The 25481-nt window shown below is 40.0% G+C and overlaps 2 protein-coding genes and 1 non-coding gene across 3 annotated transcripts; all 3 read left to right on the top strand.

The window, feature by feature from the left end:
* Window positions 1-900: 900 nt before the first annotated feature.
* On the top strand, window positions 901-973 carry Trnak-cuu (transfer RNA lysine (anticodon CUU)). Its single transcript has one exon. It is a non-coding gene; the product is annotated as a tRNA-Lys (tRNA).
* Window positions 974-3122: 2149 nt separating this feature from the next.
* On the top strand, window positions 3123-6677 carry LOC128297369 (transmembrane protease serine 9-like). The gene is made up of 11 exons (XM_053032998.1): window positions 3123-3188; window positions 3263-3355; window positions 3418-3619; window positions 3691-3858; window positions 3916-4010; window positions 4081-4238; window positions 4296-4741; window positions 4819-5096; window positions 5173-5861; window positions 5933-6281; window positions 6341-6677. The coding sequence occupies exons 1-11, from the start codon at window positions 3146-3148 to the stop codon at window positions 6631-6633; spliced, it is 2814 nt and encodes a 937-aa protein (XP_052888958.1). The 5' UTR covers window positions 3123-3145; the 3' UTR covers window positions 6634-6677.
* A 440-nt stretch (window positions 6678-7117) lies between these two features.
* LOC128298549 (uncharacterized) lies at window positions 7118-10685 on the top strand. Its single transcript, XM_053034312.1, has 11 exons — window positions 7118-7172; window positions 7239-7325; window positions 7401-7602; window positions 7689-7856; window positions 7980-8074; window positions 8176-8330; window positions 8403-8842; window positions 8911-9167; window positions 9246-9916; window positions 9984-10329; window positions 10399-10685. The coding sequence occupies exons 1-11, from the start codon at window positions 7118-7120 to the stop codon at window positions 10683-10685; spliced, it is 2763 nt and encodes a 920-aa protein (XP_052890272.1).
* Window positions 10686-25481: the final 14796 nt, after the last annotated feature.

The following is a 25481-nucleotide window of genomic DNA, read 5'->3' on the forward strand; positions in this document are numbered from 1 at the left end:
GAATGTTTGTTGTTTATGTTGACGTCAGTTGCTTCGTCGCAGTCCTAGTGTTGCCTTCTGCTGACAGGTTTTGAATGCAAACGGGTCGCAAAAAATCAAATACTCCCTTCAGAAGTGAGCGAGCAAAAAAAAATTCAGCTCGGAATTTTTCTTTCTCTGTGGTAGTCCGACTGAAGGAATGTTGCTAGGGCATGGATTTTTTTTATTTCTTCAGGAACGGCCAGGCTGACATGGATTTTCTGTTGATAGGATAAATTGCCGTTTTTCCTTCTTAATAGACTTTCGTCACCTTAGGCAAACAATTCGCGCATAGGGATCAATCGTTCAAGGGTTGATTTGATTGAATCTCTGGACAAGTTGGTTGGTGGAAGCAGAAGCACGATGAGCTGCTTCATTTCAATAGTTGTTATACGAATAGTATTGAACTACTACGAACAACACACTTAGCAATCATTCAGTTAACAATGAAAAAAGGTAAAAAAAAATCCAGATGAAGAGTAGAAAAAACATGTAATTTGAATCTTATTTTCAAAGGTACATTAGTTTGACGGGTCATTGGATTCTTAGTATATCATAATTGAAATTACCGTCTACCGTAACCATGTTCAACAAATGCTTATAAATGGATTTACTTTGATTACCAAAGTATATCAAAACTTGGTAAATTCAAAGCGTTTTCTATGATAATGCAAAGTTTTTAACTCCTTCTTCAGTCATGATCCTTTCTTTAACCTTCAAAAATCTTCTTTAATCCGGCAGGTCACCTTACATATTAAAAAAAAACAAATTACAGACACAAGAGTCTCGTATACCTGCGTAAATACGGTACACTGCATTTCTGGCTTGATTACTTGGTCCTAAGTACTTCGTTTGTTTTTACTAACAACGCATTACCCAACAGCCCGGCTAGCTCAGTCGGTAGAGCATGAGACTCTTAATCTCAGGGTCGTGGGTTCGAGCCCCACGTTGGGCGAAACATTTGTTTTGGAACATTAAGTTTTCACATAACTCATATTTTTATTTTACTTTTGTTTATATGAATTCTACAGTAGTCATAACTTTGTAAAAACACACTAAAAAGTTTCTTGATGTCTATTCAATCTCGGCAATAAGTAACAAAAATAAATGTATTGACAATGTAAATAATAAATAATACACAACCATTTACTGTACAAATGTTGGAACGAAATTTCACGTTAAATTATTAACGTTACTGACACTTTAAGATGCTTCCAAAAGAAACTAATACCACCACCATTGACCCCCAGAACAATCCAACTACGCGTCATCAACAACAAAAAGCTTCCCATCAACGTCTGCCTTCAACGGAACGTACGGCATTCATCACCATTCATTTGCGTTCCACCGGAACGAACGAAAATCGTACCATAGCCACCAGAACCACCCATTCGCTATGGTAGAGCTAGATGAATGGATTGCTCTTGATGACTGTTACTCACTCACACATCCGCTCACAGCTAGCGGATTATGGATTCAAAGAAAAGCTTAAAAACTTCGAAAAGTGTTACGGGAAGGAAAGCTAACGCTGCGTAAAAATCAACAACACGGCACACAACGGTGCGGTCATGTAGCGATGTGCAAGAAACAAAGTAAACTCGCACCATGGAAAATGGTGAAGGAGAGGTCGAAAACCTCTCCGTAAACGAGGCCACGAAGGCAAGGACCTATCGGCACTATCAAAGCACGCAGCATCCGGCGTGATGAGGGAACGTGTTTAAGCCGGTGTTTCTTGGCGAAAGATGTTACAAACTCTTCCCCACTTTGAAACACCTGAAGACTTGATTGGACGATGGGGTCCGGTTTTTCTTTTCCATATTGTGCTTTGTTAGGAATGTAGCTTCATAAATCACTACGTTTTTCCCCCCTATTTGAAAGACCTCAGAAAGGTCCTTCAGGGTTGTTTGCAATATTCTTTAGTCATTCCTGGAGGTTTGCGCGTGTCATATTTTCATCAGTCACGTGAGTTCTGATCTCACCTGTCCTGGTTGCACTTTCTTATCCAGCTTTCTTCGATGATGAACATGCTGATGATGGAGTTCCAAAACCGCCTTTCAAAAGCAGTTATTGAGTAACCTGTACGGGGAAGAGAACGCAAGAACCGTAATATGTAAAGATCATTAATAAGCTGACGTGCCTTTTACATCTCGGCTCACTGCCTACACAAACCACGATGAAAGCGACGATGATGATGATGAGTTGTCGCGTATCCGTTACATTCTTCAACCGTCAGCTCCAGACTGACGGAAGCTAAGGGTGGTAAGTTTGACATGCGACGGAAGCAGAAATTTGTCACTCATTGAACAATGCCAACGAGCATCACTACCAATGAACAACACTGAGCAGAAGCATGACTTTGTCAAGTCATGCGATGTGTCTTGACAAAGCAGTAAGCTTTTTTATGATGCTGTTAGAAGTAATGAGAAAAAAAGTACAATCATAAAACTCAACCAAAAATGACGCCCTTGACTGGTATCCACAAATATTTCATACCCAACAGATACTGAATTCTAAGGGAAAATATTGATCCGAATTTCACAAAAAATGTATAAATCCAGGATGTGGGGTTTTGCGAATTTTTTTAACTAAAAACTCAGAAAAAAATATTTTTAACTAAGAATTTAGAAAATTTATCTTTGCAACTTTACAGTTATCGGAAAACTAGGCACAGCTCTTATGAAGATATTGAATCGATCAATCAAACGATTTGATCTTATCTAACCTGATTCGTAACAGACTATTGCTCTCGCGAAGTAACAGCGCTATACGCAAATTCATAATGCGTCTTTCTAACAGGGCATAGTTTTAATTTCTAATCATTCAGTTATTGCTTTTTTAAGACATTCGAACAAACCACAAGAGTCGTTCTGAAGTAAATTTAAATATACAATGATTATTGTGCTAATTTTCCAATATTCTCTTATCTGTATTGCATGTAAATTCACGCAATCTGCTCGATGCGATCAAATAATAGTAACACATGTACCGCAATCTATTCAAGAGAGTGATAATGAAAAGAGAGAAATAAAGAGAGACCTCTTTACGCAGCGAGTTAATGTGTAGTTCTAAGGGATTATTAGTAATTTGCCTCAGTGTTGTGTTAGCTCTTGTGAATAACTGATCGGCGATGAAGCGTGTCTTTTTTGCTCTCCTGCTTGGTCTAGTGAAGTGTACTGAATCAAATTCTGTGGAAGTTATCTAAGGTAGAAAGATTAATCGCTTCATTTGTATCATTCATACACAGTGATCACAGCGATACTATATCCTATTCGTTCGGGGCTAGAGGAAGATATCCCAGAAAATACGTTCATGTCAAATGAACGTACTACTCTTGATGGTGATTAACCGTTCATTTGCAAACTTAACAAAAACCTAAAATGTTTTACACCTTCTACAAAGATTGCCACTTACGGTACTATAAATATGGAGGCAGGGGTATAGTAGGACCGGCCTTCGCTAAACCAGCCTTTCTAACCGAATTTGCACATATTGGTGCAATTGGATGGACAAAACTGGACGGTACGATCGTGTGGGGCTGCGGTGGATCATTAATATGGAACAATTTTGTTATCACGGCCGCTCACTGCACGGCTAATGATGAGTTGAGTGATTGATTGACGATTTACGGCCTACATTAATAATCGATTGGAAACTAATCTGTTTCGTTTTTAGCAATATTCCTCCCGACGTAGTCCGCTTTGGTGATCTTAACATACATAGTGCTGATGATGATACGTACGCACAACAGCTGCATATTGTGAACATATTTCGACATCCAAAGTATCTATTTAGTGCCAGATACTACGATATTGCACTGCTTCAACTGGAACACAATATCACGTGAGTATGGAGTTGTATTGATAAAAAAGTAATAAGCATCATTTCGGTTAATTCTAGTGTTCATGAGACAGTCGCTCCGGCCTGTCTCTGGTTAGATGAAGAAGTACGATTTAAAGAACTCGAGTCGGCCGGTTGGGGGCAGACAGGATTTGGTAACCTTTTTTTTAAACAAAACAAATGGATGGGATATTAAAAAGTGACTGTTTGTTTTTTTTATAACAGGAGAATCACAAACCCCAATTTTGCTGAAAGTTATTTTAAAACCGATCAGTAATGAAAACTGCTCCGCACGCTACACAGCGACAACCGTACGAGGTTTGCGCAATGGACTTGATCTGCATCACATTTGTGCCGGAGACGAAAAAATGGATACCTGTCTGGTAAAAACGAATGTATATATTTGGGATTTGGAAATGGAATGTTATTTTTCTCTTTAGGGTGATTCTGGAGGTCCTCTACACATACGACTGATGCACAATTCCAAAGTAACGCCATTTCTAGTTGGGCTGACCTCATTCGGTCTACCCTGTGGACAATCTCACCCTGGAGTCTACACCCGAGTAGCACCGTTTCGTGACTGGATTTTGAAAACACTTCAAACGAATGGCGCGCCGGAAGTGACAGAAAGCCAGTTTGAGCCAGCAGACTGTGCGTTACGCCATGTTGCGATTCGACAGCTGGCAATTTCGAACGTAGTGGCAAACGAGACAGGTGTATACGAGTCTTTCGATACATCGCGATCGTACATCACGGAGGAGTTTGTTGACGAGATTGTAGAACTAAAATGGCCCGAATCAATCGTGCCACCGGAGAGGACTTGTATGGGTTCCATCATCGATCACGACACAGTTATAATATTGGCCGATTGCGCATCGCACGAAGGGTAAAATGTTTTGTATTGTTAAGATTATATTGATTGGTTTTGAAGCTCTAGTGAATGCGTTTTTGTTTTTGTTTTAGACTAAAACCTTCACAGGTGCATCATCTTAAGAGGACAGGCAGATACTTTGACACAATCGAAGAACAACAATATAGTGTTACAGAGGTGCATGTGCACCCTAATTATACTATAGGTTCCTATTATAACAACATTGCGGTGTTAAAGATCAACGATTCTTTTCACGTTTTACCGGCTTGCATTTGGAATGCTGCAGAACTACCAGACCCAGAAATGGAGATATCAACCGTCGGTCGGGTTGATTTGAATGTGTATCAGTATAAAGATAAAACCATACACAGTAAGTAGACAAACCAACGATTAGTAGTCCGGAGTATAAATGCTATAATTGTTTTCACTTATATTTTCTGATACAGATTCAAGTAACATGCAACTAACTCCCCGAGTCTACGCATATGACAATAATAACTGTTCGTTTCCATCGCAATACCTTGCAAAATTGGATCAAGGATTGCTACATCAACATCTGTGCTTCGGTAACGACCCATTTCTGGTACCTCAGGTGTGTGAACTCACCAGTGGAGGTCCTCTTCAGCGAACGGTAGTTCGTCTGCAACGTTACTTCAAACATGTATATGGAATCAGCCTGTTTGGACGAGATTGTGGTTTCGGCGAACCGGGTGTAGCTGTTCGATTACATGCCCATATGGATTGGTTGGAGTCAGTACTGTTGCCAAACAGGTCGTTTGCAAATAAACCACAAATCAGTGATGCTGTTCTGTTCATCAACTCTGATCTGGAGCTATTTGACCGATGTGACTATTTTGATGGTTCAGTAGGACTTTGCATCCCTGTGGACCGTTGCAAAGGAGTGAGGAACCATCTGGAGCGAAAGGAAGAGATGTTGCAAGGAAGGGAAAGGAAGGAGTTGATATTCTGTACGAACGGTACAGTTGTGTGTTGTTTGCCAAAAGACGTTTTGGACGATGAACAGCTCTTGCATGATGAAGATCAACAGGTTGAAGACTGTGAAAATCGTTACGAACCATTCCGCCGAAGGAACTTTATTGGTGCTTCAGAGCTACCTGATGTGAAGGCGCACATTGTAATTCTCTTTATTTGTAATAATGTGATTCACTGGTAAGATCCCTAAACTAATGATTATGTCTGTTTTAGGTGGAGGTGCTTCGGATGGACGAAAGCAGCAGTGAGACAGACACTTTATGTCTAGGATATCTGATTACAACAAGCACAGCAATTACAAGTGCTGCTTGTACTCAGCTTGTCAATCAGGCACCCAATTTTCTGAGGCTGGGTTCTATCAGCACTCGATATGAAGATCCTTCCATTTTGGCGCCAATTAAAAGCATCATTACTCATTCTGAGTACGATTCTGTCAAGAAAGCAAACAATATCGCACTATTGAAACTGTTCCAGCCTATACAGCCTACAGCAGCTGTGTATCCTGGATGCTTGTGGAGAAATGAGACCCACACTCCGTTGATTTCGACAATACACTCCGTTGGTAGGTTTGAATTGCATCGTTATGGGAATTTTTAAGCAAACATGTCCACTTTGTTGCAGTTAAGTCACAGCTGAGGCTAGAACTCGTGCATCCAATGTACATTTCTCACTGTGAGCGGGCTATGAATGTGAAGTTGCACAGTGGGGAATATTGCACCATTGCTTCCGAATCGTTGTCATCTGCCTGTCCCAACTCTGGAGATCCTATTGTCTGGCGCGGAAAAGGCAGTGATGTAGCACCGGTCGAGTATCTGGTTGGCATCTTCAGTAACACTAACTGTGGAACTGATGAGCCTCTCTTTAATACCCGTATCTCGGCGTACGTTCCATGGATAATAGACAACTTACAATAAAACCGTAGCGTTATAATGTAAGAAAATTGTAGCTTATCGCAATTCAGAAAGCTCAGAAAATAAATTCGAGCAACAAATAAACGTATTTCATGTTAACGAACGAATCATTTCTAACTAGAATTACTAGTGGCAGTACGTGAAATTATCTTGTGTTTGCTTAATAATCAATCTGGGTTTTGCCTACTTAGCAGCATAATAAGCAGTTCAAAGTGAAAAGAAACAATAAATGTATTCCCTTGTGAATTCCCAGACCTCTCACCCGCAAACCTATTGCTCTTGCATGCATGAGATCTATCGTGCAGATTAGCTATTCGCTCTATGGCTGACGCGTTGAAAAAAAACGATCTTAAACCGGTTTTCTGAAGGTATATGTGAACACGAAACGGTTGCAAATGTTGTAAATGTTACAACTGTACGCACCAGTTCCAATGCAAAATGAATTCCCAACGTACGTTAGTACGCGATCGACTGCAGCTCAGTGATAATGGCGTGTGAATGGGCTCTACTTGCACTGCTCGTTGTTGCGGTGTTACCGTACAGTAAGTTAACAATCCAATCAGTGGTGAAAGATGATAATTTATTCATCGTTTGATTGCATATCACAGGTACATCCAAGCTGTATCCAATCAATCTGAAACTGCCAGAAGATGCTGTGGATATGATGTTACCGTACGATAAAATATCATTAGATGGTGAGTAGATCGTTACTCTTCAAAAGTTTTCTAAAAAAAAAAGTCACGTATAACTAATATTCATTACGGTACTAGATTGCCACACACGAAACTGGAAAGATGGTTTCTTGGGGTTGGTGGCACCGGCCTACGGTAATCCAGCGCTTTTGCGCGAGTTTGCCCATATCGCCGCGATCGGTTGGACGGGATCAGATGGCAAAATAATCTGGGGCTGCGGTGGATCGCTGATATGGGAGAACTTCATTCTCACTGCAGCGCACTGTGCCGCGAATGATGAGTATGTAATCAATCAATGTTGTAATAACAGTATAGCACTACAGTTCCTTGTGCTAATTTTCACCTCTCCTCATTCTTCACCCGTAGAGATGTTGCGCCGGATGTGGCACGGATGGGTGACCTCAACATTTACAGCGATGAGGACGATGAGTTTCCTCAACAATTACGTATTGTGAAGATCATTCGCCACGAACAGCATCGGTACAGCGCGAAGTACTATGATGTGGCGCTTATGCAGCTTGAAAAGAATATCATGTGAGGACACTCGTGTGAAAAATTGGGCTTACCCGTGGGACAAATGTGCCGCAGTGGGTGTCGGCTTCGATGTGCTTTTATTATCATCATTGCCCGGTCCTGTTCTTTTTGCTTTCGATATAGTGTGCATGAAACGGTAGCACCGGCTTGCCTCTGGCTAGATGACGAGGTGCGCTTCCCCAAGCTCTTTGCCGCCGGATGGGGTAAAACAGGTTTTGGTGAGTAGCAGAAACCCCACACATTGGGAATGCACAAAACAGTAAATCCCAAAGATTCAATGAAATAAATCACACATACACCCGATCATTTTGTCGCTCAGGTGAGGACAAAACGAACATTCTGCTGAAGGTCGAACTAACCCCCTTGAACAACACCGAGTGTTCGCGTTTTTACACCACTTCCGAGCGTGGTTTGCGCAATGGGCTACATGCGCATCATCTTTGCGCGGGTGACGAGAAAATGGACACATGTCCGGTAAAATGAATCGAAATAATTTAAAATACCGTAAATTAATGTGTGTGTTTTTTGTCTCATTTCTGCCAACAGGGAGACTCCGGCGGCCCGTTGCATGTGAAATTGCTGCATAACGCTAAAATGACACCATTTCTGGTAGGTGTCACATCGTTCGGTAAACCATGCGGGCAAGCGAATCCCGGTGTATACGCACGTGTATCTAGCTTCGTAGATTGGATAATCGAAACGCTCCAGAAAGAAGGCGAACAGGCGACGGTACAGAAATTTGAACCATGGTCCTGCGCTCTGCGCTATGTACATGTGCGCGAGTATGAGGATGATGTGGTTGTTTCGAGATCTAACAACTATGAATCGTACAACTCGGATAACGCTCATCTGGAAGGTGGTGACAGTAGACAACGGGTTGAAATAATGTGGGCGAATTCCATTGCTCCCCGCCGGGAAAATTGTTCCGGAACACTTATTGAGCGTGATGCCGTTGCTACATTGGCTGAATGTGCATCCCACATGGGGTATGTTCGAGAGAAGTTAAAACTCAAGAGAAAAGCAATGTATTTAATTTGTTCCTTTTATATTGCAGAGCAAGTCCTTCAAGAGTTAAGCTGAGTAATGGCAATTTCATCAATGTTAGTGAAACTGTTGTCCATCCAAAGTATAGTCCAGCAAATGGACGGTACTATAATAACATTGCTATTTTGAAGCTACCGTATCGTATTTCCATTATGCCTGCATGTGTGTGGTATAAAGACTCCATTCCAGATCCTAATTTTGAAGTGATCGGAAAAGGACGTGCCGATATGACGCCCTACAATCGCGATAAAGTAGTTACAACACTCGGTAAGTTACTGGTAATCAAGATAATATATTTTCATTATTACACTCACTATAAACACTCTCTACAAATGTTTCTTTAAGATCCTCGCATCGTTGGAATTTCACCTCGCGCAACGCTACAGTCCAACAGCGAGTGTCCGCTGGCCAACCAGTTTCGTACACAGCTCGGTATGGGTCTCCAAGCTGAACATATCTGTTTCCAGAACAAACCATTCCTGGTTCCATCCACTTGCGATCAGCAGTTTGGTGGTCCTATCGAGCGAGAAATGTGGCGCTTTACACGGTACTTTAACTACGTATACGGAATGAACCTATTTGGGCGTGATTGTGGCTTCGGAGAACCCGCCGTAGCTGTACGATTCAACGCTCATAGGCAGTGGATGGAATCCGTATTACTACCCGAAATTACCAATCGAAAACAGAGTAGTTTTACTGGATCGAGCGATTCGGTCATCTTTATCAATCCCGATCTAGTACTAAACGACCGATGCAGTTACGGCGGAGGCGTTGAAGGTGTTTGTGTCCCGCACAATAAGTGTCCCGATATACGGCAACGAATGGGAAACAACGAGTCAGTAATTCTATGTTCCAAAGGATCGATAGTTTGCTGTCCCCGTGGGGATGTTAGAAGCCCACCGAGCGATATCGAGATGGAGTTCAACGAGTGTGAACAACGTTACGCTCATCTACGAAAGCAACGTCAGCAGCGTTGGGATGGATTTCAACCTATGAAAATGAGGCAGCCACATGTTGTAAGTTAAAATCGCTCGGCATATGTCAAACACTTCGACCCGCCCCCCTAACATTCTGTCCTTGCAGGCTGAGGTAGGATGGGAAGACGGATCGGAAATACAGTTTCAGTGCATTGGATATCTGATCAGTACACGAGCTGTCGTAACGTCTGCTAGCTGTTTGGCACCGAAGGATTACCTCCCGAACGTTGTGCGCTTAGGTGGATTACAGTCTGGACAGTTCGCCACTGACATAGCGATTATACCCATCGAAATGACGGAGTATCATCCAGAGTTTAATGTGAATACGTACGATAACAATATAGCATTGTTGAAACTTGTATCACCGGTGCAGCCTACCGTTACTACGTTCCCGGGATGTTTGTGGCAGAACACGACTCATAACCCGGTGGAGTCCCAAATTTTGACTGGTAGTAAGTAATCATTCTCTTAATTAGTTTTGCTGAACAACGTGCTCAATGATCACTCCTTTCATTCAACAGATGGTTTCCAACCGATACACCCTGTGTACTTGAGGGATTGTAATGCGCGCTTTGCCAAACCGCTTACCAATCCACGTAAAACATGCATGGTTCCGGGAGTGACCGGATCAGGAGAGTTCTGTTATGCACCGGGAACTCCGATCATTTATAAGAAAAATGAGGATACCAATCTTTTCACCGAGTATCTGGTCAACATATACAGCCACGGACCGTGTAATTCAACATCTCTGCGCATAGTGCACCGTATATCGATGTATATTGATTGGTTCAAGAAGGTACTGAGTTAGAAGGTACTGAGAGTGATTGTAAAGTGAAGTGGAAACAAGTTTACCTTGTAGCATGGTTGCTATACAGCCTTAAAACAAATCCAATATCTCTTTATGTTGAAATTCACCCCATGTTCCTCTATTGAGATATTAGAACAAGAACTGCAATAAACAAGTAACGCAAATAACATAAGCCTCAGGCGCAATTAGAACAAATCTTAACCGCTCACAAGTTGCAAGTACACATTCAATGCACACAAGTTGCAGGTGCAAATCCATTATGCAAAACATAAAAAACATACACCATAAATGCACCGAACTCGTGGAAAGTTACGATTCCCACAATCGTGCAAAGAATTTGCGCAATGCCAAAAGAAAAAAAATCATAGCGTTCTCATTACAAGACAGTACAGGTGCGCTCCACGCCAGAGTAGCTACCATCGCAGTTGAGCAATAGACCCTACTTCCGTGCGCTTGACTTGGCTAATAAGGTTCAAGTTTGCAACAGTAAACGACCCAACCGTACATAGCTTATCGGAAACAGAATTACTCCGACCAACAAATTAGAATTAAATTCAAGAAAACGTTAAACCAACCAATCACAATTCAGACAAACAAAAGCATCAGAGCATATCCGAGAGTCCGATATGTGGACTAATGGAAATTTCCATCAAAATTGTTCTTACGATGTATTTCCGAAATCATGATATAAAATAAATATTGACCGTTCACTAGACAGTCACTCGCAGTCAGTGCTCAACTAAAGAAGTCAAGTGTTATATTGTTTTATTAAGGACACTGTCCCAATCCGTTGGAACGAAAATGTAGACATATTACATGGCGACCGTGTTGTTTTATTATGGGAGACTCTGTTATATTACAACCTTACTTTGTTCTATATTCTATATTGTCTTTAAATATTGTGAGTTATCAGAGATTTCAAAATCATAAATCCAATTTCAATAAAATTTGATACACGGTCAAACTGGTAGAACTACAGTTGCTTCCATGGCTTCAAGAACTTCCTATGATGAAATAAAGAGCAAACATGTTTCGAATGGTTTTCTTTGTTAAGCACATTGTACATTTGTGGTCCTTCAAGTCAGAAGCATTCTTTTTTCAATAAATATTAAAAACTTCTAATATTTTCACGTACGGTGTTCTATTAAACACCCTTCAGCAATACCATGTAAGCAATTTACTGTACAGTTTTACATCTTGCGCCTAATTATGGGTATGGCTAAATTTTCTCGGGTATGGCCTATTATATGTTTGGCCGTTTGTTGATAGAGCACCGGGCCGGAAGCAGAAATCAGTGGCATCTGTTAGCACATTTTGTTCACCGCGCAAATAAACAACAGCACGCATACATATAAGTTCTCATCCCCGATCCTCTTTCATTGTGGTGGCAGCTTAAGACGACCAATTTTGTTCGACTATGGCCTCGCTCGAAAGCGGAAGGAACAAGGCACATATCCTTGCCCAAGGCATTGCTGAAACCGGAAGCGGAAACGTTGTCTCTTCATCCCGAGGTTTACGATACATCGTGACGGAGTTTCTTCTTTGCGGATGTTCTGAATGTCCCGCCAATCTCAGACCGGCTCGACGTTGAAAGCTATCGAAACAGCGGCACGAAATTGTCTAGTTACGCTGCTCGCCTTCCTTGGATCGGTTGAGTTGTTGCTAGCTAACGAAGCGGATCAAACCACCAGTCCCTACTGATGAGTGTAGGGTTTCCCGTTTCTCGTCAGTATTTTTATATCCACACCGGCACACTATCGGAGGGCTTTCAGCCCGTTCGTACTAAAAGAGCTCAATCGCTGCAATCCAACTATTCTCATTGGCAATCAGCACCATCTTCCTGACCACCGCCAACACCACTTTGCTCAATTTGTGGGTAAAGTTTTTGTCCAACCGGGCAAATGGATAGACGTTCTCTGACGAATGGCGAATAAGAAAGTAGCTCTCGATGATCCGTATAGACATGGTTTTCCATTTGCTATCGCAGTGGATGACATTAACTTCGACTGATTTCGCGCCGTTGAGCTGTGCGAGCTTCATTTTGCTTCACTTTTTTTAATACCCATCAGCTCAAAAGTGAGCTCGTTGATGAGCTTTTAAATTTCGTTTCACTGATAACCGTACGAAACGAATTGGATAAACTAGAGTGGAAAATACTTTTAAGAAATCAACTACAGAAAAGTAACCAGAAAACCATTCAGTATAGAACGTAAACCATAAACAGAATGGCACCACGAAAGGTAGCGCGATGAAAACTCATCAACCAGGGCATCACGGGCGAGAAACAGAACGGAAAATTGTGTGATTTGGGAAGTGAAACCACCGCCGGTTGGACGGACTTCTTGGGCGCTAATGTAGCAGAAGCATGACAAAATTACTTCGTCATCGGGTACGGACACACTTCACCGGTGGTGGACGATGGCCATTAAAAACCCATCATTTTGCGTGCCTATTGCCGGTTGGTTAATTGCAACCTCAGAGACAGTGGATATTACTTTCAGATTAATTCGCAAGGGATGAAAAAAGACCAGTATAAAAAGGGTGCAAAGATCTACGACCTCGCGACTAATCGCGTTTCAAAGGAACATTTTCCAAACACTCGAACACACGAATCATATGCAAGACACAACATTCATCCATGATGATCATTTTTACTAAAATTAAGTTTGGTTGACCTAGGTCATTTTCTTTAGCATATTAGTCCATGGATTTCTACTGGTTGGCTTTGAGTACGATTACTTCGGTTATGTCTCCAATCGAAATAGGTGCTATTCGGACATTTGCATCTTTCGCATTCCGTGTGGAATCTGGCTGATGGACACATTTACTGTTGAACAGCTGAGCCAATCCCTTGATCCTAGCATCATGGTAAGCGTCTAAGCAAACAAACAGCACTTTTCCTAATATTGCAAGTTGTCCCATGATGAGCATACATTGATGTAAGCAATCCTACTTAATACCCATCGATGCAGGAGCAAAACATTCCCAGACATGTCGCGAAACTTCATTCACTATCACATCGCTACATTGCCGACCGTAATGGTGTTTACCGTTCTTTGCTCGGAAGTTCTCTTAAGCCACCTCATGCATGCCAGAAATCTTCATGAAGCTCACACACAGCTTAAGAGCTCATCATCACCAAAGAAAACGAACAGAGGAAAAAAACGAGCGTCACAAACATCCTGCCCATGCTGTGCTGGTGTATGGTGGTGTTGATTCAAGGATTTTGAACACATCCAATAAGCAATGAGGTGAAAAATCTCCAATCACGGCTACAAAAATGAACATCCCTGTGGCGTCATTTCCACTTCCCTAACGGTGCCTAGCTGCTATTGCGGTATTGCTTGCCTTTGCAACGATTGACACGCCATGTTATCGATACCATTGACGAGCCTGCATGCCGTTTTGTCAGCATGTTTTTGCTGGAAGGAAGGAAAAAAGCCCAAGAATGATGCACACCGACCGACAGGCAGGGCTCTAGAAAATGAAGTATAAGCAATGCTTATTTTCGCTAAATTAATAGTTCATTTCGTCCAACGGTAGCAGCGCGGACAGATGGGACTTCAGACTTGGATCGGTATTCTGCAACTTGTCCTCGTATTGACAAATTCTATTAATAAAGCAGCAATAAATTGGCTCATTAGCGATGTTTTGGAAATCGTGATCAGCCATCTGTGGGAGCACTGAATTCATCGTTCGTAACATTGCAAGGTGTTTTTAAGTGTTTTTAATATCTTCGTTGGGAGTTATCTGTAACAGCATAGTTTACAAGTAAGATGAAGTGCGTAATTGTTTACAAAATGTATGGCAATTCCTAATGAGATGAGTGCGCTAAAATCTATTTCTCCTTTTAATTTGAAGAGTCTCGAGAACTTCTCATTTATAAACTATTTCTTCAAATGATGTTTTTTTTTTAAATTAGAGTTTTTGAACTTGAATTCATTTTCAAAAAACAAGTAACACACAGAAGTAATCAGCCGTCTGTGAATAGTATATGCCATTGTCATGCATCACTAGCAATCTGCGATCTTGACCAAAAGAGATCACTTCATAAAGAAACACAGCTACGCTAGATGATGAATAACAAAACCCCTTATTGGAAAACAATATATATTTCAAATGACATGTGACAAACCTATTTAGTAAAAATACATAACAGTGTTCGATTCTGTCAATCAAACATACTAAATTAAATGTACCAACCAAATCGAATTTGCAAAACCAAAATTGCAAAATGAAATTGCGCAAAATCTAAAAAAAGCTTTCAAATCAAATGATCCACATCCGAAATATTTCTAAATTTTGTTTTTTTTTTATATTCCGAGTATATTTGTGAAACAACCCAATGCAATATCTATGTGCAAGTCAAATACACCGAGCTCAAACTCAAACATGTTCCACGTTATACAAGCTTTCTATTTAATTAAAAAACATCAACAAATCGATTAATTAAGATTTTCATTTCGTACGATATTGCCGGAAAGGATGTGTAATCTTTAACCTTTTTATTTGACGACTACCGGTGTATTTTAATACAGTTGTATCAACCATGTTAAAAACATAAAACGAAAACACAACTCCCGTCATCTACGAGTGATCGATATTCGGTCGCTAGCAATGACAAAATGCAAATAAAATTAAACTGTCCAACATGTCAGCCGGTTGGTGAAAAGCAAAAGCGTGTTCCCATTTGAATTTGCACTCAAAACCCCGACCCGAGGGCAAATCGCGAACCAGAACATGAAATAAAGCACAAGTTTTATTTTACTTTTACAACCTACGCGTTACATTCCGGTACAAACCACTCGAGCATCGACCGCCAAGTGGGCATTGTTTTGTGTTGCAACGGTTTGTGATTTGGAGATTTGTTTCATTTTTCGCATTTTGAACCGTTCAATTTTCGTAGAATCGTGACATCTGCGTCTCTCCGACCCAATCGCTCCCAATCGCATACCAATGTGCGCATTCAATATTGTCAATTTGGTGAGCTATCATCATCAAATATCTGATTACGGACGATACTGTTCCTTGCTCCAGGGAGAAATGTTCGACAGGAGCTGGTTGTTAGCAGGGGGAATTAGATTCCAAATGTTGGCGTCATTTTCTTTTCGCACCAGACAAAGTTGTTTTGCATCATTCATTCATCGTGACCGCCATAGTTTTTCCCACCTTTTTTAATGTTTCGCATTATAAATGTCAATTATGTAATTTTAAACCTAATACACTTTTCCGAATTTTGGGCGCACATAAAGCAAGTACGATTAGTACGACAATTGAAACAATTTGTATTCGTAAAATATTGTCCCACATTCTTTCTTATATTTTGTAAAATAGTTTTATATTTTTCTTGCGCTAAAACCATTCCACATTTTTCTAGTTATTACAAATATTTTTGAAATGTTTGTAAGTATACATTGAAGTTGGAAAATAAATTGATTGTACTATAATAAAAATAATATACGAAGCTTATCTTTAGAAATACCTACCAGATTAATGAAACTATCAATACATGATTGCAATGAGTAGCAAGTCAAATTCTGTAAAGAAAGAGAAAATCATTTTTATTGATTGGTTCAGCATCAGTTTTGTTATTACTTGCTTTATGATTCAATAATAACATTTTCGAAAGATAAAATGTATAATTGCACAGTAAATATAAAGTAAGCATTTTTATCATGTTTTTTAAGAGCAGTAAGGAATGTGTAATTCGAATTAAAATTCTCTTTCTCAGAAAAATTTTAACATAAAAAGCATCACAATAAAACATCAAACGAGATTTATTAGATAAAACCACGTTAACATCACGTTGCTTTACGAAATGTTAACAAAGGGAATATTACTCTCTTTATTTCATGATTTGAATTTCTCCTCTTTGGCTTTAAACAACTCTAATACTGTTGATCTGTCGAGATTGGTCGATGTGTTGGCTTCCATTCGAATTGCATCATCAATATGATTCAATTTTATTAATTCCGTAGAAATCGTATAAATCATCCTTTCTTCCAATTGTATTTTTCACACACAGGCAAGATAATGTATTTCTAGCACTTGCAATGAGCGATGCTTTGAAGGCAATTCTATAAAACGAGACAAAGAAAAGCTGCACAAAGAAGTTGTCCATCATATACGCCTGTGAGTGAACGCTTATAAACGAATGGTAGCGGAAACAAGGGAAAAGATAAAGTTCATCCTCCGAAACCAAAGCAAACCCGATCCGGTAAAAAAGCTGGTTTCGAAAAACTGATTAAAATTTGCTCATATATAAAATGAAGGATCTAGGTACCGGGCAGTGAAGAAAGAAACGAGGTTTGTGAAGTGCGGGAAATCGGATAAAATCATGGCGAAACGAGTGAAAACTTTGCCTGTGGGAATACTGTATCTTTTGTACTGGAAGCCGCTGCAAAATTTTCACCCGTTCTTCGAGTGGAGTATTCTGATGAAGAAACAGACTCAAACTTATGAGTAATTTTAATTGATACCCCGGAATGGCACAGACTTTTTTTGTTTATAAAACAACATTGTTAATAAATTACAATAATATAAACAGCCTTAAATATTGCATGCATTATTGCTCGATAATTGCGTTAATAAAACAAAACACGAAAGCTATTACGTGAGTTGAATAAAATACTCAAACACATGCTGTCGATTGAAGTGAATTGAAATTAATTATCTATCCTAGAAGTTTTAATTACGGACACAGTTATTCATTGTTTAGATATCTGATTTCGTAATTTACTTGTGGTTTGTGTAGGCTTGAAATTTATGTTCAACAATACTATACAGCATATGATTCATACTGGTCATCACAAACAGGTTGCTTTATGCAATAAAACCGTGCGGTTTTATGTGATTCAATTCAGATGTTAAAAACGTGGAAATTTTGTTTTGAATATCGTATAGAATTTAAATAAAAATGTCAACTTCAATTCTACGACCAATCAATTTCGCTAGCAGCACGGTAAATATGAGGTGAGACCAACAACCTTCGTAAAATCGAAAAGGCACAAACTTCACGACTTTGCCCCACATGCATCGCTCCACAAATCAACCATTAATGTGTCTTTCAATTTCCCAACACCGTGAACCATATTGTCCACCATGGCCACCGAAGGCAATGGACGAAAAAGAGATTAAACGGCGTACAGCTCCGTTGGGAAATTTTCAATTCCATTTCATTTGCTCTCGAACGGAGCAATTCCACCCATCCACCGGTTTCGCGGCCACGACCGTATTACCGTGCGCGGTTCTAAATGAAGTGATAACAGTTTCCAATTTGCTAAATCACCAACGATTAATCCCTTTTCCCAATTTTACACTTAATTGCACCACCAGTGCCAAATGGGGCTGTTAGAAGCACCGCGCTTAAATGGCATTGACTTTGAATGTTCTTCTTTCTTTTAAATCAGATTGCATCCCCGCTGCAGAGTTTGTTGCGTCTACTGTTTTTAATTAAATGGTGTTGTAGTTTTTAATTGTCAAAAGTGAAGCGATGCTGTTTGTTATATTTGCCACTCAAGTAACACGCTGTTAATTTACCCATTAGAGTTTTTTTTCTTCGACAAATTGTAATATTTGCCCGGAATGCAACTGTTAAAACAGTGGGCTGTTTTCTCAATTTATTATCGATTATCACTCGTCACATACTATCAAAATCAATATCTGTATGTGGTAAAGCACATGTATATACATTATGCGCATAATTGTCTTAAAATAATAAAAAAAATACTCAAGACTACAGTCAACTCTTTTACACCTCTTGCTCCGTAGCACCAATAATTCAGTCGTTTTTGGAAAAATTAATTAAAAGAGAAGCTGATCATTGTAATAATTATATAATCGTTTTGTTTTAACGGTAAACTGATTGATATTTAGCAACAAAAAAAGTAAATGCGTTGTCTTAAATACGTTGATAATTTGAATAGTATCGTCTGTACAATGTGAATTACAGAAACACTCTTGAAGTGTTTTATTATCTTTAACATCTTTACACGTCTGGCCATTAAACCTTGTAACATCTTTACGGTCTGGCCATTAAACGAATAAAAAAAAAATAACTTCGGGAGATTTAGGGTTAGTTCAATCTGATGCTATATATTATTTTTTCTTGGTAGCAGCAACTACATAAGTTTTTTTAAGGGTTTTAGGAAATTGTTCGATGTGCTGCTGTGGAAGCTATTCGATCTTCATCAATACATTTACGATTGGTTTCCTACTGCCATTATGGCATTATGCAGTTTCTGAATATTCCATATCAGGCCAAACCAATGTGTGGCACCATTGGCACCAAGCAGTAAAACAAAAAAGAGTACCAGTAATTAAAATGCGATAATTTGCTCGTTGAAAGGGGTATGCTCGTAATGCAACATCCCTTCATGAAGGGTTCCACTCTATTGTAATGTTCTTTTTTAAATTTATTTTTCTTCATGAATACCATATGCACATGTTTACATTCTAGAAGCAACTAAAACCAAAATATACGATAAACAATTTAATTATTTTTAAATTTTGATAGCATTTCAAAAACCAGCCCTAAGATATGACACACCTTGAACAAGCGAAACCAACACACATTTTTTTCCTTGCGTTCCTTTTTCTCTACATTTTGTACTCCTTCCGTGAGCAGTAAAAACCCTATCGATGCCGGTGAGGCGTGTTTATTCAAGGCTTATTTAATATTCCATCATAAATTCACCGCGATAGCTTCATCCTGGGCATGCCCTAAACGCGCATATCTACGCATGTGAAACGCAACCAACGTCCAATGCGCCAATGCCATCGGTTCGGAGTTTACGGTTGTCGAACAGTTTGTTTGCAAATTTATCACGTATGTCAAACATGGTTTAGGGCTGCTTGGGGTGTCTTTTTTTCTCGAAACAGAAAAGCGGTTCGCTGCACGTGAGCAAAAATCACGACCATAAGATATGTAGATAATCTTCCCATTACTAATGATGTATGGTTTTGGTGCTGTTGTATGTATACTTTCAAGAGAAAAGTCATCGCCAAGCCATGACCGAGAAGGAGTTTGAGCTGTATAGATAATAGAGATATGTTTAGACGTGTAGAGCAAAATATTACATTTTGAAAAAGAGAGAAACGTAATTAATAAACAATAAGATCTCTTATTTCTTATCATTTTTGGACCTCTATGCCAATCAGCATTTTTGTTGCATTCTTGTTGTATACAGAAAGTTAGAGCACCATCTTACAAACCGTTTCTGAATACCTTGAGTTGAATTTATTCGTTCATTTAAATTTCCTGTCTACCTGTGGGACAATCTTACCTGATTCTATACGCATAACTTCGATCCCATCAACCTCATTTGGTGATGATTTTATAATTTTGATTTATTCAGTCGTTCATTATAAACCTCCATTGCGAGGTTGTGTGCCACAACAACAGTGTACGGTGTGTGATCGGCCAACCCTGAGTGCATAACGAGTGTACCGAATGATAAATAGATTTATCGGCAAACGTATCGATTTGTAGTTTTCATTTTGTCGCTGTCGCATCGGTTCAGTGGTTTGTCGATTTGCTACGACGTTGAACGGTGACAGAGTCGGCACGGAGCGAATGGATGAACTATGAATGTTAATCAGAGTTTGAAAGAGCCCAGTTTCACTGTTGTTGCTGCTAATGCATCTGGAAAAATGGATGCAATGCTTGCAAACACTGAAAGCTTATTAGCCGCAACCGTTCGTTATCGCACGGCACGTTGCACACGATGCGGGAGAGTATAAATTTGTTATTTTCCTTACCGTGATGGGTCAATCGGGGCCATCGAACAGCCGTCAGAGAGCGGACACTGTTCGAGCGATGGCTGCTCGGACATTCATAATCATTTTGTCAAGGCTTATAACAAGCAGGGTTATGTACGGTGCTTAGTTTTCCAAGAATGTACCACGAACAAGCTATGTTCTTGGAAGTATATTTTCATCTTCGTTAAGAGCACGAACAAAAGTGCATTAGAGGATAATGCATTCAGTACAAAATGAAGGCGCAAACAAATGAATGTGTATTGAGAATCGATTGCAACATTGTTCATGCCGTAGCCCCGTTTAGTGGTTTTGCATCCTGTAGTCATATACTACAGGTGTGGTTTATATAAAAGTTTATATGTTATTTATGTCTACAAGCTATAAAATCGATTTCTTCTGATGCAATCAACTAGTCCGTTTATCAGGTTCATTATTTGCATAATTCAAATTGTTATTGGTCTGTTTAACTAATTAAAGAGTGAATTTATACAAAGAATTTGGTTAAAAAAATGTTTTTAAATGTTTTGTTGAAAAATGAATAATCACAGACGACCAAAGCATAAGTAATTTGTCACAGTATAAAATTGCCTGGGGTTTGTTTCGCTGCTTGCTCTTTCATTTTTCCGTGTCCATTTGTAGAGCTGTTATGTTAATTAGCCTTCAAATGCAAGCACAAAAACGCCTGCCTGGCCTATTAGTGTCAATAAACTAATGCCCACCCGTTATTTATGTGTTCAGTACACCAACGTGTTTTTGCATTATTTGGTGCTTCCCGTCCCCGCAAAATGTCAAGCGCTCAAATATGCCTAATGACACTTGACGTGGCCAAACCCAAACTCTGGTCACCAACACAATGAACACACATTCAAATCGGTACCGACAGTACAAAGCTCTCTAGAACCGTTTTGCTTGACGGAGGCACGAGTAAAGAGTAGAGTAGATATAACGAAAGCAAAACCGCATATAACGCCTCTAGGCAAAGGGCTGGAAAATGGCAAAGGCTAGAACAAAAAAGTCCTCAACCTAATGTTCTGATTCCTGAGAAACCTTTCCCGTTGAACGATGAGCAAAATTACATGCCCACATGTCAAAGCTCATTAGGCCGGCTTCTAGCGCTGAATTGTGACTGTGGCATGGTTGTGCTCAGGGGTGGACGAAGAAGATGAAAAACACACACACACACACCAACAGGAAAGTGATTCAAACAAAACGATATCGATACTTTTGTGCGGTAGGAAGGTTGTGCACAGGTGATACAATTAGATCTGGTGGCTTTTCTTCACCGTCCAGATGGACGTTTTGTTCAACTGTCCGGATGGTAATCGAATTAAGGTAATAGAATTGAAACCGATCAGGCTGCCCCACAAACCTGAACCCTAATGGCCTAATGGAGGTGGTTCTATTTCTAGGTTTCATTTTTTCCGATCTCCGACCACCAGCAATACTGCCAGCAAAACGTCAAAAGAAGTCGTGTGACAGAGAGAAATGGTAGGAAATTGGAAACACTCGTATTAATCGCCATTAGGCCTATCAGCTGCAGGGGTTTGCTTCCGGGAACACAGATTTTTCGCAGATTTCCTGTATAATTAACAATCATTTCTCGAGTCGGGCTGTATCTTTGGGGAAAGCTGAAACGATACCCGTCAGGCAAGGCTATCACTCACAATCAGTCAATCAATCAATCAGATGAGCTGAGAACGAATCAACGATTTAATCGGCTCAAACGACATCTCCACTCGGTTGTGTGTTTGTTGAAATTAGGAAACAACCTATTGAATAATGCAAGAATTTATCCTCCCAGCGGAAGGAAAACATCTTCCACTTAAGCCCACAGCTAAGCAGTTTGCAATAAGGAAATTTACATCTTCCCAGAATGTGCCCAGCGGTACGCTCGCAAACTAAGCTGGGTTTGCAGATATTTAGGCAAGGTTACCAAGGGCACCCTACTTACCATGCATTCCACAAATATCAAAACGGCTTAACAGAACACCGTTCGCATTTTTTTCTCAATTGATTTACAAGACCCTTAAAAGTGCGTTACGTTCGAGTGGTAAGCAAACAGCTTGTAGCATAGGTAGGATCTCCATAACAATTTACAAAATATGCTGCTTCTTTCTCTCGGGGCTACCTTTTTTTCTAGTTGTTCAACTCCCACATACATTTCCGATCAAACATTTCTGGATATAACGATGACATGGTCCATGGATGACCAGCAGCTCCTCATTACTCTTGGATTGCATCAACGTTAGGTTCGTGAAACGTGTTTCAATTGCACTGCCGGAAGGTCGCTCGGAGGTTTAAGGGGCTTTATCTCGATCATTGCTTACCTTGCTCCGTATCGTATCCCATCATGAAACGGTACGTGCATATGGATATGGATGAAAAACATTTAACGCAAAAAAGGATAGGTTGGAAATGTGATTTCCGCACGGAAAGCTCGATTCCGGTGGTGATACCTTTTCAATTGAAAATTTGTTTTTCACTGCCTTTAGATTACATTCACCACTTCGCACCGCTTGTTCTTGTGTATAAAGTTTCCTACATGGTCAAAGGATAGGTTCATATCAATTTCCTCTTTCTTTCCGCCTAACGAACCAACCGAATCAATTTTACTGAAAGCCTTAGAAAGATTAGAAATTATATTTGTTATATCTGTGTCAAGCAGTCAATGAGTTGACAATATAGTTTTGTAGGTCACAGTGATTGTCTTTTCATGTGTTTAAAGACTTAAACTACGATTGAATAATTTTAATGTTGCCTTATATGCATGCTTTTAATTTTTCATAAACAACACACAATAATGGAGACGCCTGGTGGTTCTTAGATGAACACGGTTTGTTTTCATTGATGGTGACAGTGGAGGATCAATCCCCTTGGAGGCCCAGGGCGGAATTTTTAAAGGGGGGCCTATAATATTGTTACGGCATTATCGGTGTTAGGGAGGTGTACTTCAAACATGATTTAACAACACCAGCAAAGTCTCGGAAAGACAGCTCCCTTGCGTACATCTCAGAGTTCTGTTGCGTAGCCCTGTAAACGGGCCTAGTAAGCTAGTCTATATAAAAACGTTTGTATGCGCTAAGGAGAGCCATAACGCTACTACTTGGATAACATTTTCTACGATTTACGTTCATTTACAAATCCTGATTAGTCCAACGCCTTCTACGATTTTACGCCCAAGGTACGGTTTTCAATCGGTTTACTTTACGGTAACAATCAGAGAAATTTCTTAGAAACCTGTTTCGCTCATGTTGATGTTTAAGGCGATGAACAACACAATTGTTTGCAGGTTTGCGAAACCAGGAAAGCATGTTTTTCAAGAGGTGACACCTGCAGTGTGGTATATATTTGCCCTTCACTTTTGCATTGCATACTATCAAATCCGTGAGAGCGATCGCTAGTGTAAGGAAGATAGATGAAACGGAAAGCATCCTTTATCTCGCTCAAACTTCCCGTCGAATGGTACAAAATTCCATACAAACCAGCTATTTTCAGATTGCCGATACCAGGAAAGCATCCAAGGAAGAGGTAACACCTACTACAGCAATTTTGGTCGAAAACCGCCGAAAGGTATGCAATTTTTAAACACTAGCTTTCCCGTTGGTTGAGAAAAATTTCTTCGAAAACTACCAGTTTCCAAATGTATAAAACCAGGAAAGCATCCACGGAAAAGATAACACCTAGTACAGCAATTTTGGTCGAAAACCGCCGAAAGGTATGCAATATTTAAACACAAACTTTCCCGTTGGTGGAGAAATATTTCTTCGAAAACTACCAGTTTCCAAATGTATAGTACCAGGAGAGCATCCACGGAAGAGGTAGCTCCTGGTACTGCGCCGTAAGGTATGCAATGTTTGTACACTAACTTTGCAACCAACTTGCAATACAAGTTTGGTACATGCAATAAACTTGCATGTACCAGCGGAGCAAGATGGCGCGCAAGATGGCGTCCAACTTCGTACTTGCACGCAACAAACTTGCATGCAATAACTTGCATGCAAGTTTGTTGCATGCAAGTACGAAGTTGGGCGCCATCTTGCAAGTTTCTTGCATGCATCAAACTTGCATTACAAGTTGGTTGCAAACTTAGTGTACAAACATTGCATACCTTACGGCGCATTGCATTGCAAGTTGGTTGCAAAGTTAGTGTATAAACATTGCATACCTTACGGCGCAGTACCAGGAGCTACCTCTTCCGTGGATGCTCTCCTGGTACTATACATCTGGAAATCCTGGTGCAATTTCGTTTCTACTTAAAAGTCACAAAGGCGATATTCTTCTCTGCATTTAATTTATCACATGGACACAAATGTTTTATATAACCAAGGAAGATATTTTCGATCAATATTTTACCGTTTAAATAATTTTTTTTGCTATAAATTAACTCTGCTGTAAAATTTTCAAAAATTGCACAATCGGCACAAATTTGTTGGGGCCCCCAACACGGCGAGACCCTGGGCGACCGCCTACTCCGCCTGCCGTTTGATCCGCCGCTGGATGGTGACGCATTGTACTTAAACGAATGTCTCTCTTTATAGGCTAAAAGTAATGACCCACTGCTTTTTCTATCAGATTCATTCAAGTTTAATTGAAATACATTTTCATTTTGAAAAAAGTATGATCAATTCTTGATTCCATGAATGCTCATTACCTAACTTCGTTCCAAGTAGTGTTCATTGCCCATGCGCCACCCAAATACAATGCCTGAAGTGTGAATAATTCGTTATTCATTTCTGCTTTTGTCGTGTGACACAGCATCCGTTGTTTTGTTTTGAAAAGGGTTTCTGCTCTGCAGTGGAAAGAATTTTGGTCATAAGATTAAAGCAAATCACTCCGACGACAAGACACAATTTCACACCAAATGAAAGATTCATCCGGACATGCGTTGCCATGTATTCCTGTTGTCATGGTGCTGCTTTAGCTCGTCTACTTTAGGGTTGCTATCAAAGAGGGAAATAAAAAAAAAGAAACAGATATAGTTCACTTTGTGTCGCTGTCCTACCGGACTGGTTAGTCGTTTAATTCCTTTTAAGATAA

The sequence above is a fragment of the Anopheles moucheti genome, chromosome 2 (genome assembly GCF_943734755.1).
Source record: "Anopheles moucheti chromosome 2, idAnoMoucSN_F20_07, whole genome shotgun sequence".
NCBI classification, from domain to species: domain Eukaryota; kingdom Metazoa; phylum Arthropoda; class Insecta; order Diptera; family Culicidae; genus Anopheles; species Anopheles moucheti.